Source organism: Bos mutus, chromosome 13 (genome assembly GCF_027580195.1).
Source record: "Bos mutus isolate GX-2022 chromosome 13, NWIPB_WYAK_1.1, whole genome shotgun sequence".
Taxonomy (NCBI): Eukaryota; Metazoa; Chordata; class Mammalia; order Artiodactyla; family Bovidae; genus Bos; species Bos mutus.
In genome coordinates this window covers 78,075,443-78,090,703 of record NC_091629.1, presented here as the reverse complement: position 1 = coordinate 78,090,703, position 15,261 = coordinate 78,075,443, and the positions used below count along the sequence as shown (strand labels likewise).

Below are 15,261 nucleotides of genomic sequence, written 5' to 3'. Positions count from 1 at the left end.
AAGCAAAGCTATGACAAACCTAGACAGCGTATTAAAAGGCAGAGACATTACTTTACCAACAAAAGTCCATATAGTCAAAGCTATGGTTTTTCTAGGAGTCATGTATGGATGTGATAGTTGAGCCATAAAGAAGGCTGAGCACCCAAAGGTTGATGCTCTCAAACTGTGGTGTTGGACAGGGTTGTTGAGAGTCCCTTAGACACCAAGGAGATAAAATCAGTTAATCCTAAAGGAAATCAACCCTGAATATCCATTGGAAGGACTGATGATGAAACCGAAGCTCCAATACTTTGGCCATCTGATGCAAAGAGCTGATTCAGTGGGAAAGACCCTGATGCTGGGAAAGATTGAGCACAGGAGAAGGGAATGACAGAGGATGAGATGGTTGGATGGCATCATCAACTTGATGGACATGAGTTTGTGCAAGTTCTGGGAGATAGTGAAGGACTGGGAAGCCTAGCATGCTGTAGTCAGTCCATGGGGTCACAAAGAATCAGACATAACTTAGCGACTGAACAACAACAATACCAGATTAGCAAAGAGCTAAACACCTTACCCTCTGTGCTAGTGAGCTTCTGAAGAAGCTCAGTTCTTATTTTTCATCTCATTTGCCAACCCAGCATCATTTTGCTGCTATAAAAACTAACGTACCAGAGAGTTAAGTGACACATCCTCGTTTAGCCAGCAAGTCGGTGATGGACAGAGGGACACAGCAAAAGCATAAACTTGTGACCTCCTGTGGGAGCTCTGCTCACCACCATCCACAGGGGGAGGAGGGAGAGAAGAGACCACCCACTTAAAATGCCTTTCTTTCCAGTAGCTGCCAGTAGACTCCCAGTGAGACGCTGCTTTGGAGGAAGGACCTGGCCACTGCTCTAAGGTGCAGAGGAGTTGGGAAACAGCAGATTTTTCAGGCTGGGTTCCTAAAAGTGCACACAGCCCCTAGAACACCCACTGTGAGAGAGCACAGACCGAGACGACGTGCAAGGGGATCCTGTCGGGAACGTTCATTAGTAAACAGATGATTTAGAATTCGGTGCTTCCTTTCCCAAGCAAGCAAGGCTGTATGTGGGGCGAGGTTCCCAGACTTGTCCACAGAAGCCGTTGCTATCATGAGATTGGAGACTTGGAAAGGGGGTCTCACTGTCTGTTCGAGGGAGATGGGAAGAGCTGTTCCTTCTGTATCCCTGGGCAGAGGGCCAGCTCTGAGCAGAATTGTGAAATGAGACAGTCATCTAATGGCTTTGCTCAGGCTCTCACGCCTCTTTCCCACCAACAGCCAGGCTTGTAGTGGGCCTCGCTGGCCAGGCCTGCCACCCGCCCGCTGTCCTGAGCGTTTCCTCACCTCTTTCCTCTCCCATCCTGTCCAGACCCACCTGCTCGGCCACAGGAGACGCTAGGGTAAAGATAACCACCACCAATGAAGGACTGGTGACCTTCCTGCGGGTGCTGGCAGTTTGCAGCCCCAGGCTTCTGTGCGGGAAGGTATTTTTGAATAAGAGGTAGGGTAGTTCTGCCGGGGTGATTGCCATTAAGTTTCTATTTTTCACAGCTGTTTCCCTTCAACTTTTAAACTGGGCATTATTAACCTCTGATTCATGAATCATCTGAATTTTTTTTTAAAGGGGGATATGAATTTTTATGACCAGTGCATTTTCTTGGCAAAACTCTATTAGTCTTTGCCCTGCTTCATTCCATATTCCAAGGCCAAATTTGCCTGTTACTCCAGGTGTTTCTTGACTTCCTACTTTTGCATTCCAGTCCCCTATAATGAAAAGGACATCTTTTTTGGGTGTTAGTTCTAAAAGGTCTTGTAGGTCTTCATAGAACCATTCAACTTCAGCTTCTTCAGCGTTACTGGTTGGGGCATAGACTTGGATTACTGTGATATTGAATGGTTTACCTTGGAAACGAACAGAGATCATTCTGTCGTTTTTGAGATTGCATCCAAGTACTGCATTTCGGACTCTTTTGTTGACCATGATGGCTACTCCATTTCTTCTGAGGGATTCCTGCCCACAGTAGTAGATATAATGGCCATCTGAGTTAAATTCACCCATTCCAGTCCATTTCAGTTCGCTGATTCCTAGAATGTCGACATTCACTCTTGCCATCTCTTGTTTGACCACTTCCAATTTGCCTTGATTCATGGACCTGACATTCCAGGTTCCTATGCAATATTGCTCTTTACAGCATCGGACCTTGCTTCTATCACCAGTCACATCCACAGCTGGGTATTGTTTTTACTTTGGCTCCATCCCATCATTCTGTCTGGAGTTATTTCTCCACTGATCTTCAGTAGCATATTGGGCACCTACTGACCTGGGGAGTTTCTCTTTCAGTATCCTACCATTTTGCCTTTTCATACTGTTCATGGGGTTCTCAAGGCAAGAATACTGAAGTGGTTTGCCATTCCCTTCTCCAGTGGACCACATTCTGTCAGATGTCTCCACCATGACCTGCCCACCTTGGGTTGCCCCACGTGCATGGCTTAGTTTCATTGAGTTAGACAAGGCTGCGGTCCTAGTGTGATTAGATTGACTAGTTTTCTGTGAGTATGGTTTCAGTGTGTCTGCCCTCTGATGCCCTCTTGCAACACCTACCATCTTACTTGGGTTTCTCTTACCTTGGGCGTGGGGTATCTCTTCACAGCTGCTCCAGCAAAGCGCAGCCAATGCTCCTTACCTTGGATGAGGGGTATCTCCTCACCGCCGCCCTTCCTGACCTTCAACGTAGGATAGCTCCTCTAGGCCCTCGTGTGCCCACGCAGCCACGGCGTGGGGTTGGTCCTCCTGGTCACTGCCCCTGGCCTCTGGCATGGGGTTGCTCCTCCCAGCTGCTGCCCCTGGCCTCGGGCTTAGGGGCGTGGGGTATCTCCTCCCGCCCGCCGCCCCTAGCCTCGGGCTTAGGGGCGTGGGGTATCTCCTCCCAGCCGCTGCCCCTGACCTCGGACGCGGGGTAACTCCTCTTGTCGCCGCCCCTGACCTCAGACGCTGGATATCTCCTCTCGGGCACCGCCCCCCCCGCCCCGACCTTGGACGTGGGGTAGCTCCTCTCGGCCGTTCCTGCGCCGTCACAGTCTGGCACTGTCGGCCGCTGCCCCTGACCTCAGACATGGGGTAACTCCTCTCAGCCGCGCTTAGCGCACCCGTCGCAGCCGCCTGGGCTTTCGCGCACCCGTCGCAGCCGCCTGCTCTTTAGCACGCCCGTCACAGCCACACGCTAGTAAAGTAATGCTTAAAATTCTCCAAGCCAGGCTTCAGCAATATGTGAAATGTGAACTTCCTGATGCTCAATCTGGTTTTAGAAAAGGCAGCGGAACCAGAGATCAAATTGCCAACATCCGCTGGATCATGGAAAAAGCAAGAGAGTTCCACAAAAACATCTATTTCTGCTTTATTGACTATGCCAAAGCCTTTGACTGTGTGGATCACAATCAACTGTGGAAAATTCTGGAAGAGATGGGAATACCAGACCACCTGATCTGCCTTTTGAGAAATTTGTATGCAGGTCAGGAAGCAACAGTTAGAACTGGACATGGAACAACAGACTGGTTCCAAATAGGAAAAGGAGTACGTCAAGGCTGTATATTGTCACCCTGGTCATTTAACTTATATGCAGGAGAAACGCTGGACTGGAAGAAACACAAGCTGGAATCAAGATTGCCGGGAGAAATATCAATAACCTCAGATATGCAGATGACACCACCCTTATGGCAGAAAGTGAAGAGGAACTAAAGAGCCTCTTCATGAAGGTGAAAGTGGAGAGTGAAAACGTTGGCTTAAAGCTCAACATTCAGAAAACGAAGATCATGGCATCTGGTCCCATCACTTCATGGGAAATAGGTAGGGAAACAGTGGAAACAGTGTCAGACTTTATTTTCTTGGGCTCCAAAATCACTGCAGATGGTGATTGTACCCATGAAATTAAAAGACGTTTACTCCTTGGAAGGAAAGTTATGACCAACCTAGATAGCATATTCAAAAGCAGAGACATTACTTTGCCAACAAAGGTTCGTCTAGTCAAGGCTATGGTTTTTCCTGTGGTCACGTATGGATGTGAGAGTTGGACTGTGAAGAAGGCTGAGCGCCGAAGAATTGATGCTTTTGAACTGTGATGTTGGAGAAGACTCTTGAGAGTCCCTTGGACTGCAAGGAGATCCAACCAGTCCATTCTAAAGGAGATCAACCCTGGGATTTCTTTGGAAGGAATGATGCTAAAGCTGAAACTCCAGTACTTTGGCCACCTCATGCGAAGAGTTGACTCGTTGGAAAGGACTCTGATGCTGGGAGGGATTGGGGGCAAGAGGAGAAGGGGATGACAGAGGATGAGACGGCTGGATGGCATCGCTGACTCGATGGACGTGAGTCTGAGTGAACTCCGGGAGTTGGTGATGGACAGGGAGGCCTGGCATGCTGCGATTCATGGGGTTGCAAAGAGTCGGACACGACTGAGCGACTGATCTGATCTGATCTGATGAATTTTTATGTTTTTCTGGCGAAACTATAACAGCTCTCCTTTAGTTTTCAGAGTGCTCGATGAGCACCCTCCCTTCTTAAGAAGCACTGATTGCAAACCTACATATTTTCTCGAGCGTCCAAATTTTGTCACACTTGTGTGGCACCAGAGACTCAACTCTAAGGCCCCAGGTTGTTTAGGATTTATCGTTAGGCTCTCGAGGGTTAGATAAGTATAAACTGGAAAATCCCTATGAAATGTGTACTGCCTGCAAGATCACTTCCTTGATTTTTTTTCACTAATTTCATTTTCAGGTTAGCATTCTTTGCAGCTATTTTATTGGTACTCCCAAAGGTCTGTACAAGATAGCTTCATAGTCATTAATTCAGAAGACATGAGAACTTTTAAAAAGTATTTAAAATTTTTTTAAAAAAATGCTAGGGGGTCTGCTGTTAACCCAAGTGGCAACATCATCAGCAAACGTGTGCTCCTCTTCCCCTTAGAGACGTGTCCTTTCTTGTGAGGGTAGAGAAGCAGAGGGACCAGGGGCCAGAGGAGCCTGCTGAAGCAGAAAGGCTTCCCGCTCACAGTGGGAACTAGGCTGATGACAAGGCCTCATGGTCGTCAGTGTCCTCATCTCTGAGATGGAGGAGGGCGTGTCTGCCAGGGGGGCATCCCAGGAGGACTGGTCCCTCTCCAAGTGCTTCTCTCTATAGCGTCTCAGGACAGCTGCCCTCCACCATTATCACATGTAAAGAAAGCATCTGCTGGCCACAGTGGGATCCAGAAGATAACACTTTGCTCTTCATTTCCCTGTGTTTGCTGTGGTTCCAGTGAGTCAATGCACCCATGTCTATTCCTGTGTTTCTTTTCATTGTTGATGACTGCTCCATCCCACCTGATTTTTCCTTTTCACTGCCTTCACTTATTAAATATCAAATAATGTAAGAAAATTTAGAAGTGAAATTTGGGAGAGACAGACCTCTTCCTCATTTTAGGACCATTGCTTCTACATGGCCGTGTTGCATCGTAGTCCAAGGCTGTAGTCATTGTCGTAGTTCACGCTCTACTTGGGCTACTTGGAATTCATCAGGCATCACACAAGAATAACTTTCCTTTGTGCTTTTATTATTGTAAAGTCATGAAAAACTGAAAGTAGTTTGTTTATTACTTTAATATTAGTATTTGCCCCCCCAAATAAGCTAATAAGATATAACTTTTGCTTTGCTTTTTAAAAGAAATTTTTAAAATTTATTTTTGGCTGTACTGGTTCTTAATGGCTATGCACAGGCTTTCTCGTGTTGCAGTGAGTGGGGGCTCGCCTCTCGTTGTAGTCCGTGAGCTTCTCATTGCAGTGTCTACTCTTGTTGCAGAGCATGGGCTCTAGGCATGCAGGCTAAGTAACTGTAGCATACAGGCTTCATTACCCCTTCGCATGTGGAATCTTCCTGGACCAGGGATCCAGCCCCTGTCCCCTGCATTGGCAGGTGGATTCTTGACCTCTGGACCAACAGGGAAGTCCCTGCTCTGCTTTTAATTGTTTGCAAAAGACTTTTATTGTTTGTGAAGGGCTGTTGCATACAATAGCTTGTTCTGTGCAGCAAACCCAAGAAGAGATTATATCAGCCTTAAACCTTTTAGTTTTCAAAGAACAGGAAGGCTAACTAAATGTTAGGAAAAAAAGGAAGGTTTTTGGCTCGTGTGCCTCAAAAGCCCACACTGTGAGTATGTTGATCAGAGGCACAGACTTTCATCAGGACTGTTTCTCACAATCCATTGGGTCTGCCTTCCACACTGTTTGACACATGCTCAGCCTGTGTGTGGTAGTGGTCCTGGTGGCTCCAGGTTCATGGCAGAAGAGAGCAGGCCCCAGCAGTCCATGTGTCTCTCTGAGGCTCACAAATTCTGGACTCGACTGGCCTGGCCTGGGTCACAGACCCACCTCTGGAGTCAGGCTTGGACACGAGACCTCCTGAAATGCCTGGACATTAGAAGGACCTTGGGGACATGATTCCCTAAGAGAGAAATCCATTTCCAGGAGATGGTGAGTGCCCACTGTGTAACTATCATTATCCCCCCACTTAAAAAAAAAAAGTAGATGAGGAAACTGATGCTCAGAGAAGACAAAGGGCCTGTCTGGACACCACAGTGACATAGTGACCAGGACAGCAGATGACCCCGGGCACATGGGGAGGGTGCTGTAGGGGACCAGGCCTTCTTCCTCAGTCCTGGCCCAGCTAGATGTGTGGCTCGAGACACTTAGCCGCTTGGGCCTCGTGCCATCAAATAGGGACACAACCTGTCTGTCAATCTCAGTGAGGCCCCAGTGAGGGGTGGGAAAAGGACTTTAATCACCTAAGCTTCCTACAGATAGAAAGCATCCTTCACCTTCTTATAAACCCATGTGGTCTGTGCAGGCATCAGATTTTCTTTCACAACAACGTCAAGAAAACATGTTCAGTCCTTTCCAGTTTCCAAAGTGTGCTTCATATACCTCGCTGCGGTTAAATTCCCTACACAATCGTGAACCAACTCTAAGGGGCTTCAGGAACCGGCTCTGGGACCAGCCATCAAGGGGTCCGTTCCTTGGCCTCTGTCCCCTTCGCCTCTGTGCTCCACCCCGCATCCCGGGAGCATGGAGCCCGTCTGATCGGTTCTGGGTGTTCCATTCTCAGCAGATGTGATTATGAGGAATTCAGAGACAGCCACGTTATGACTGTAACTTAGGCTGCATGTTCTACTAGTCCATGAATTACCTACTTCTAAAATATCCTGGTTGAGTTGTTAATTATTTTCATTTGGGAGTAAATAAAACAGAATCCGAAGAAACTCGTATATAAAACCATGAGAAAATGGATCCAAGTCTGAGAAGATAAAGACTGCGAGTACCATACTGCTACATTAAGTGTTACTGTGAGAAAAGTTCTTAACAACACTGAGGGTCTTTTCTTCCCCTTCTCCCATTATTGCCTTCATACCTAGCAGGATGTTTTACAGTCCTGGACACAAGCATTTGGCGGCTCTGTCATACCATCTAGCTGGGGCTGAGAGGGGGGCCTGTGCTCCAGGCAGCAGGTGGGCGGTGTGGCTGGTGTGGGCTGTGACACTCGTGCCCACACAGTGCCTGACCTCATGGCCTTCAGGCTCTGTGCCCCTCGGCTGGCACTGATATCCTGGGGGCCTGCAGCATGACATTCCCAGCAGAAGCCACAGTCTCAGGTGAGCAGCGCTTGGCCATGCTGCTCGTCCGCCAGTGGGACGTGATAGTGACAAAACTCCTCGTCTCCCCAAACGCTTTTGAAGGTGGCATTGGTGAATACACAGAAGCAGTGCCTGGCACTCAGTTTCAGGTTCGCACGTAGTGGGTGGTCACTTCTGGCCAGATATGCCTGCTCCAGAGTCATCCCTAACTCCATTACCCACCTGGCCCACAGCTACCACCCTGTGTCTCTGCTTCCCCTATACTGCAGAACTCCTCAAAGGTGTCATCCACACCTGTGCTGGCCAGTGCTGTGGCCACCAGCCACATCTGGCTGTTAAGAGAGTGAGAAAGTACTGGAAGTGTCTAATACACCCCAGATTTCAAAAGCAGTCCACAAAGGTAAACTCTGTCAGTAATCGTATATTGATCACTTGTTATGAAGATAACATATGGATTCCTTGGTGGCTCAAGGGTACAGAACCCACCTGCCAATGCTGGAGACATGGGTTCAATCCCTGGGTTGGGAAGATCCCTTGGAGAAGGAAATGGCAATCAACTGCAGTATTCTTGCCTGGAGAATCCCATGTACCAGAGGAGCCTGGCAGGCTACAGTCCGCAGGATGACAAAAGAGTCAAACATGACTCAGTGACAACAACAGTGTGTTATTGAAAACTGGTGTCATCGATTTCCTGTTTTTCATGGGTCTCTGGGAGATTTAGTTACCTGCGCAGCTCAGGTTGTATTTCTACTTGAGAGTCCTTGTCTCCACTGTGCCTCCGCTTCACTCTTGAACCCCTTCCAGGTACACTTAGGTCCCAGCACTTCACCAAAAATAACTTTTGTCAAATCACCCTCTACTAATGACTTTTCAGTCCTAAATGTTCAGCAGGCTTAGACGTGGTTTTCACTGTTGATGAAGCCCTTTCTCCTGTTGCCTCCAGGGACACCAGGTTACCTTGCCTCTTCCCTCTCCTTACTGAAAATTCCTTCCTAGTCTCCTTTCTGAATCCTCCATGTCTTCTCAACCTCTGTTTTCTCACCCAAGGGCACTCCCCCTGCAGCTCATCCACACAAAGCCTTTAAGTGCCTACCACCTCTGTGGACTTCCCAGCTTGGTGTCTGCAGACAGAACTCTCTGGAAACTGTAGCTTAACCACCTGCTCAGCATCTCCATTTAGACATCCAGGACAGCTCTTAAAGCCTACATACCTAAAACGGGCTTCTTGGTTTCATTTCCCCAAGCCTGCCCCACCCCCAGTACTTCCTATATTAGTAAAGGGTAACTTCCCTCATCCAGCTGTTTAAACCAGTACTTCTTGTATGGTTAAAGGGTAACTTCCTTCATCCACAGATCATGGAGTTATCCTCAACTTTTTTCCTTCTTCTCACTTTTTGTATATAGTCCATCAGCTCATTCTGTTGGGTCTCCTTGATTTCCGATCAAACTACTTCTCACCACCTGCCTCCTCCAAGACCTGTCATCCTCAGATGGACCATTACAGTAGCCTCATGACTGGCCTCCCTGCCTCCACCCTTGTCCCTCCATTATACCCAAGGTGATCCTTTCAAAATACCAAGTCACTTTTCTTGGGATCTTCTAGTGGCCTTACCGTCATCATCAACACATACACACCTACACACAATATGTGTGCACCTCACCCCTGTTCCCTGATCCCTGCCCCTCTTCTTCATAAGTGGCCCACCCTCCACACAGATCTCTGGGAAAAGCTGTCCTTCGTACCTACCACAGTCTTCCCTGACCACCCAGTGACCCCTTCGAGGTATGTTTCTCCTCGTGACACCGTCAGCGCCTGACACTGTCTGTCTGCTTGCTGTCCTCTCCGCTGGAATGGGGACCCCATGAGAGGAAGAGCATGTTCTGTGGGTCCATGTACTTTCCAGGTCTAGGTCCTCAAGGACCTCCTGCAGTGACTGGCCCTGAGTCCAGTGGTGCCGACTGGATGACTCTGCTCAGTTTTCAGTTTCACACCCTTGTAGGACAAGAGTTTAGTAACTCTGCCGGGCATCAGGATCACTGGGAAACTTACCTAAAATTCACATGCCCTCACCCCACCCCACTTTGGAGACCCAAAATGCAGTGGATTCTGGGGTAGACTCCTGCATGTTTTTGAACAAACTCCTCAGGTTATTTTGAGGCCTGATACACCTGGGCCACCCTCTACCAGATGCTGCCGCAGTGAGCAACTCTACACTGTGTACCTGTCACTCTGCTCTGAGGATCGTATTTCCATGTGTTATCAGCAGTCCTTGAGTCACCTGGGAACCTAAATATAGCTCTCGTAGCCCCACCCCAGATCTTCCAGGGATGGGTCTCAGGAATCTTTTTTTTTTTTTTTAAGCCTCTGAGAGCCTTTGGGAGGCCCAGTTGTGCTGTGTGCCCTCCTGGAGGAGGATGTAAATTAAGAGTGAGTATTTTTAATGTCTTTTTAGTCCAGCTTCACTCCCCATCCCTCATTAATCCAACAGTATCCTATTCAAAAGTAGTTGTACTCAAGTAAGTAAATCCTTGATTTGTCCACGATTTAAACTTGCTCTGTAATTTGAACATCCACCAGTGTTTCTAACTATTGGGTTGGCCCAAAAGTTCATTCAGGGAAAACCTGAATGAACTTTTGGGCCAACCCAGTACATTGCAACACAGCCTCATTCTGGTGGCTACTTTCTTTGTCATCTTTTGTATTTAAGAATTTAAAATATGTCTCCCAGGTTGGACTGGACAGCACTGGAGGTAATGCCTACCCCACCATACTCAGATTCACCTGCTCAGCCTTCGCATTGAACCCGTGGTGGAGCACGTGGCTTTGGCTGTCCTCAACTTCATATGCATACACTCTCTGGTCTCCAGAGCATCCCCAGGGATGGAGGCAGGCCTGACCACTTGTTCTGGGCACCCACATGAGCTGCTCAAGCTGCTGAGGAGGGTGTCTCCCTAATTAGACTTCTGGGTCCAGTAGCCTTGCCCTACTGCTGTTTGTTTTTTTTTCCTGAAACTGTATGCGGACAGCTTTACAAGCCAACCCAAATTCCATGGACAGATGAGCCTGGTGGGCTACATTTCATGGGTCACAAAGAATCAGACATGACTGAGTGGCTTACACTTTCACTTTCACGGGTGGAAATTTTTAAAACCACAATCCTCAACGTACTACCAAAGATAAATAATTGAGAGGGGGGGCTGGCCATAGTTGCAGCATTGTATTCCTTAGCTGGACTCCAAGCTAGCATCCAAGTGGTGAGGGATCACGGTGATTGATGATGGCCCAAAGCAATCCTCTTGGTTTACCTGTTTCTTAAATCCTGAGTCCCCATGGGGTGCTCTCTCTGGGCTTTGGATAGCCTGTGCTGTGCTGTGCTTGGTCACTCAGTCGTGTCTGACTCTTTTTGACCCCATGGACTGAAACCCTCCAGGTTCCTCTGTCCAGGGGATTCTCCAAGCAAGAACACTGGAGTGGGTTGTCATGCCTTCCTCCAGGTGATTTTCCCAACCCAGGGACTGAACCCAGGTCTCCTGTATTGCAGATAGAGTCTGAGCCACCAGGGACAGCCTACCAGTAGCCTTTTGGAGTATGTTGTGTTTGTCTGTCTTCTTTGCAGATAGTGTCAGGGTCGTTAGTCACATAGAATCTGGAAAGAAGCAGGGTCACCTGGGTAAGCCCCGGAGGCACTTGCCACCTTCACAGCCTTAAGAGTCTTGCCTCTGGATAAGCTACAGTTGCATTTTGATGCCAGATGTGAGACACCATTAGTAATCAGGATGAGTCCCATGGGATATCCTGTTCCCAGGTGAGAGCTGCTTCCTCTAGAGTACGTGTTCAGGGCACCGGAGGCTGCAGTGTGGTGACAAAGGGGTGTGAATAACCCTGGAGATGTGAGAATGAGAGATTTCTAATGAGCTCTGACAGTTCAAGGGCTGAAGGAGTCTAACCTCTTTTTTCCCCTGCCCACCCAGTCTTCATACAAATGTAAATATGCCTCCTTCGACAAATTGACAAATTGCCAAATGTGGTTTTAATTTGTAAGCAGGAGACCCTGCCTTGCCTTTTTCTTTCTTCTTTTTATTTATTTATTTTTCTTTCTTTCTTTTTTTGAAAATATGAAGTCACAGGCTTTGCACTTTTTGAGCTGGACATTTCCTTCTGTCACTCTTGCTGTTGTTGTTGTTTTTCTCTTCCGAGGACATTTTCCTCCATTGTTGTCAGAAGAATTTGGGATGAGAGTCCGTTGTCCTGTTTTTTAGAGGTGTTTTTGAAGTTCCCATAGGAAATGCAGAGTGCTCTTTAAGCTTAAAAAATAAATAAATAGAGGCAGCGGTTAAATCCAGTGTGAGATGCGAAGAGTGTCTGTATCACGGCCTTATGTTTTGTGGTCTGTGCAGTATCCATTGTTGTTATTTATGACCCTGTCTCCCTCCATTGTGGACTTCTTCCAGCCTTGGGGAATTTACATCATTCCTAATAGCAAAAGGCTTTCTGGTTCCCACAGAGTTGTTCAAAGCCTGACTCATGCTCCTTATGTTAATTGTGCAGCTCTGAAAATACAGCACTTTACAGGGTGTGGTTGTAAGGGGAAAATCTACTGTACTTACAGGGCATGTTTAGAAGCGTTTCACACATAAATCTCAATCTCTCTCTCTCCCTCTCTTCCTCTCTCTCTCTCTGTCATTTAACTTTTAAACTAACACTTTTGGGTCAACAAACCTAGACAGTGTATTAAAAAGCAGAGACATCACTCTGCCCATTAAGGTCTGTACAGTCAAAACTATGATTTTTTTGATATTCTTGTACGAATGTGAGGGTTGGACCATAAAGAAGGCTGAGTGCCAAAGAATTGATGCCTTTGAATTGTGCTGGAGAAGACTCTTGAGAGCCCCTTGGACAGCAAGGATATCAACCAGTCAGTCCTAAAGGAAATCAATCCTGAATATTCATTGGAAGGACTGATGCTGAAGCTGAAGCTCCAGTGCTGTGGTCACCTGATACGAAGAACTCATTGAGAAGATCCTGATCCTGGGAAAGATTGAAGGCAGGAGGAGAAGGGGACAACAGAGGATGAGAAGGTTGTATGGCATCACTGACTCAATGGATGTGAGTTTGAGCAAACTCCAGGAGATAGTGAAGGACAAGGAAGCCTGGCATACTGCAGTCCTTGGGGTTGCAAAGAATGGAACAGGACTTAGCGACTGAACAACAGGAAGTCTTAAGGGAAAGAAAAGGGACTAGCATTAAAATGCAGTGAAAGTGAAAGTCTCTGAGTTGTAAGTCTGACTCTTTGTGACCCCATGGACTATACAGTCTGTGGAATTCTCCAGGCCAGAATACTGGAGTGGGTAGCCTTTCCCTTCTCCAAGGGATCTTTCTAACCCAGGGATCAAACCCAAGTGTCCCACATTGCAGTTGGATTCTTTACCAGCTGAGCCATAAGGGAAGCCCCAAAATGCAGTATAATCCAATAAAACCAATTCTATTCTGTTCACTAACTCTTAAAACTGACTTGGGTTATAACTAGACCGTGAGTGACATTGGTCCAGGTCTAAACCTCAGGAGAGTTCATGAGAGCAAAAGGTTGGTGCTCAGTGGTGCAGGGCAGTGATTGGACGAAGTTCATAGCATCGCTCTGTGGGACATGCAGGCATTATTCCAATGGCTGCAGCCTACTAGGCTCTCTGGCGTGTCAGTCTTACTTCCAGTGTAGGTCTGCTGGTACCTTACCAATACCATTCCTTGTGGCAGCAACATTTTACTATGAAATTTCATGGAGAAGGGTACTGAGAAACATACTAGAAATTGAAAGAATTTAACACCTTGTCTGAATTATCTAGGTGCTAACCAAAAGGAAACAACTTTCCAAAAGAAAGAAATTGGTCAATATTGATGATGGTTGGGAGATTTGTACTTTTTATAGCTACTTCTTTATGAAGCTTCCGTGTTTAAGGATAGATAGATAACCTAAGAATTATCTAAAACCATGTTAGTGCTGTTAGTTTAAGGGGGAAATAACTCAGGAGTGTTTTAGTAACTAGGAATCTCAAACTCTGGTTTTCAAAGTACCAGTATTGAAAGGCTGAACTCCTGACATGTTTTGCAAAGGCCATACTCTATTTTTATAGATAGAGAAGATGTAAGAATTCTGAAGTTCATCAGGGTACAGACACTGTGCCCCCAGTTCTCTCTGGAAGGCCAGGCCCACAGCCACGTGGTCACCTGGCTCGGGCATCGTCACATCCGGGGCCTCAGAGCTCTTGGTTCTGGCCGAGAGTTCCCGGATGGCTTGGAGTCACCATCTTGCATGTTTGTGGCACACATTCACGAATGAAACGTGTACTGGGAATCCAAGAGAAGTGGTGGTGTTCAGTCGACAGTTGGGTCCGCCTCTGTGACCCCATGCACTGCAGCATGACAGGTATCCCTGTCCTTCACCATCTCTTGCTCAAACTCATGCCCATTGCGTCGGTGATGCTATCTAAACACCTTATCCTCTGTCGTTCCCTTCTCCTTCTGCCTTCCATCTTTCCCAGCATCAGGGTCTTTTCTAATGAGTTGGCTCTTCACGTCAGGTGGCCAAAGCATTGGAGCTTCAGCTTCAGAATCCATCCTTCTAATGAATATTCAGTATTGATTTCCTTTCAGACTGACTAGTTTGATCTCCTTGTAGTCCAAGAGACTCATAAGAGTCTTCTCCAGCTTCACAGTTTGAAAGCATCACTTCTTCAATGCTCAGCCTTCTTTATAATCCAACTCTCAGATCCATACATGACTACTAGAATAACCATAGCTTTGACTATACGGACCTTTTTTGGCAAAGTGATGTCTTTTTTTAATACACTGTCTAGGTTTGTCATAGGACATTCTAGACTGAAAAAAATTAAAATAACCTAACACTATGTAGTTTCAACCTGTCCTCACCAAACTAAATCTGTTCACTGGGGCATTTGGAATGGAAATGTTTTCCTCCTGTGCAGTTAACAGATTACTGGTTGACTTTTGTTGTCTTTTGCAGCAGCCAGGAAGAGCTCTTCACAGAGCATCAGGGGATCGTACTGGGTGTGTGGAACAACTACTTCCTTCCGGGGCAGAGCCCAGGAGAAACATTCTGCGAGAAATGTAGGTCCTGTGGGTTTCATCTTGTTCTCTCCAAACTGTCTGTATAGATGGGGACACAACACGAGGGCTAGACTTCAGCAAGAGTGCAGGGACCCTAATCACAGAAGCCCCTCTGGCACTGATCCTGTCCAAAGTCACAGAGCTGGGACTTTTTCTACCTTCCAGACTTTTTCTCTTGCTTTCTGGACAGTGGGAAACAAGGCCTGGCTTCACAGGTATGTTGCAAGGAGTAATTAGTGACAAACACTTTGAAGATGAAAAGCACCTGTTGATGGTGTTTCATACAACTTTCCAAGCAACCCCAGACAAATCGAGAAACATACACTGCTTTCCTCAGGGGCCTCTTCTGACCCTCATGTCATTATGATAATCTTTGGGAGAATGATAGCTGTAGTAAGAATATGAATACATGTATTGGTTTCCAGATGAAAGCTTAACCTAAAGAAATATTTCAGCCTCAGTATTTTGAGTTTGGTGGT

General features: G+C 46.9%; 1 protein-coding gene across 1 annotated transcript in view; it reads left to right on the top strand.

The window, feature by feature from the left end:
* The window catches only part of SLX4IP (SLX4 interacting protein), a 216,969-nt gene that overhangs the window by 199,143 nt on the left and 2,565 nt on the right, over positions 1–15,261 (top strand). The window contains 1 exon segment of the mRNA XM_070381976.1: positions 14,679–14,782. Within this exon segment, the coding sequence (XP_070238077.1) occupies positions 14,679–14,782 (104 nt within the window).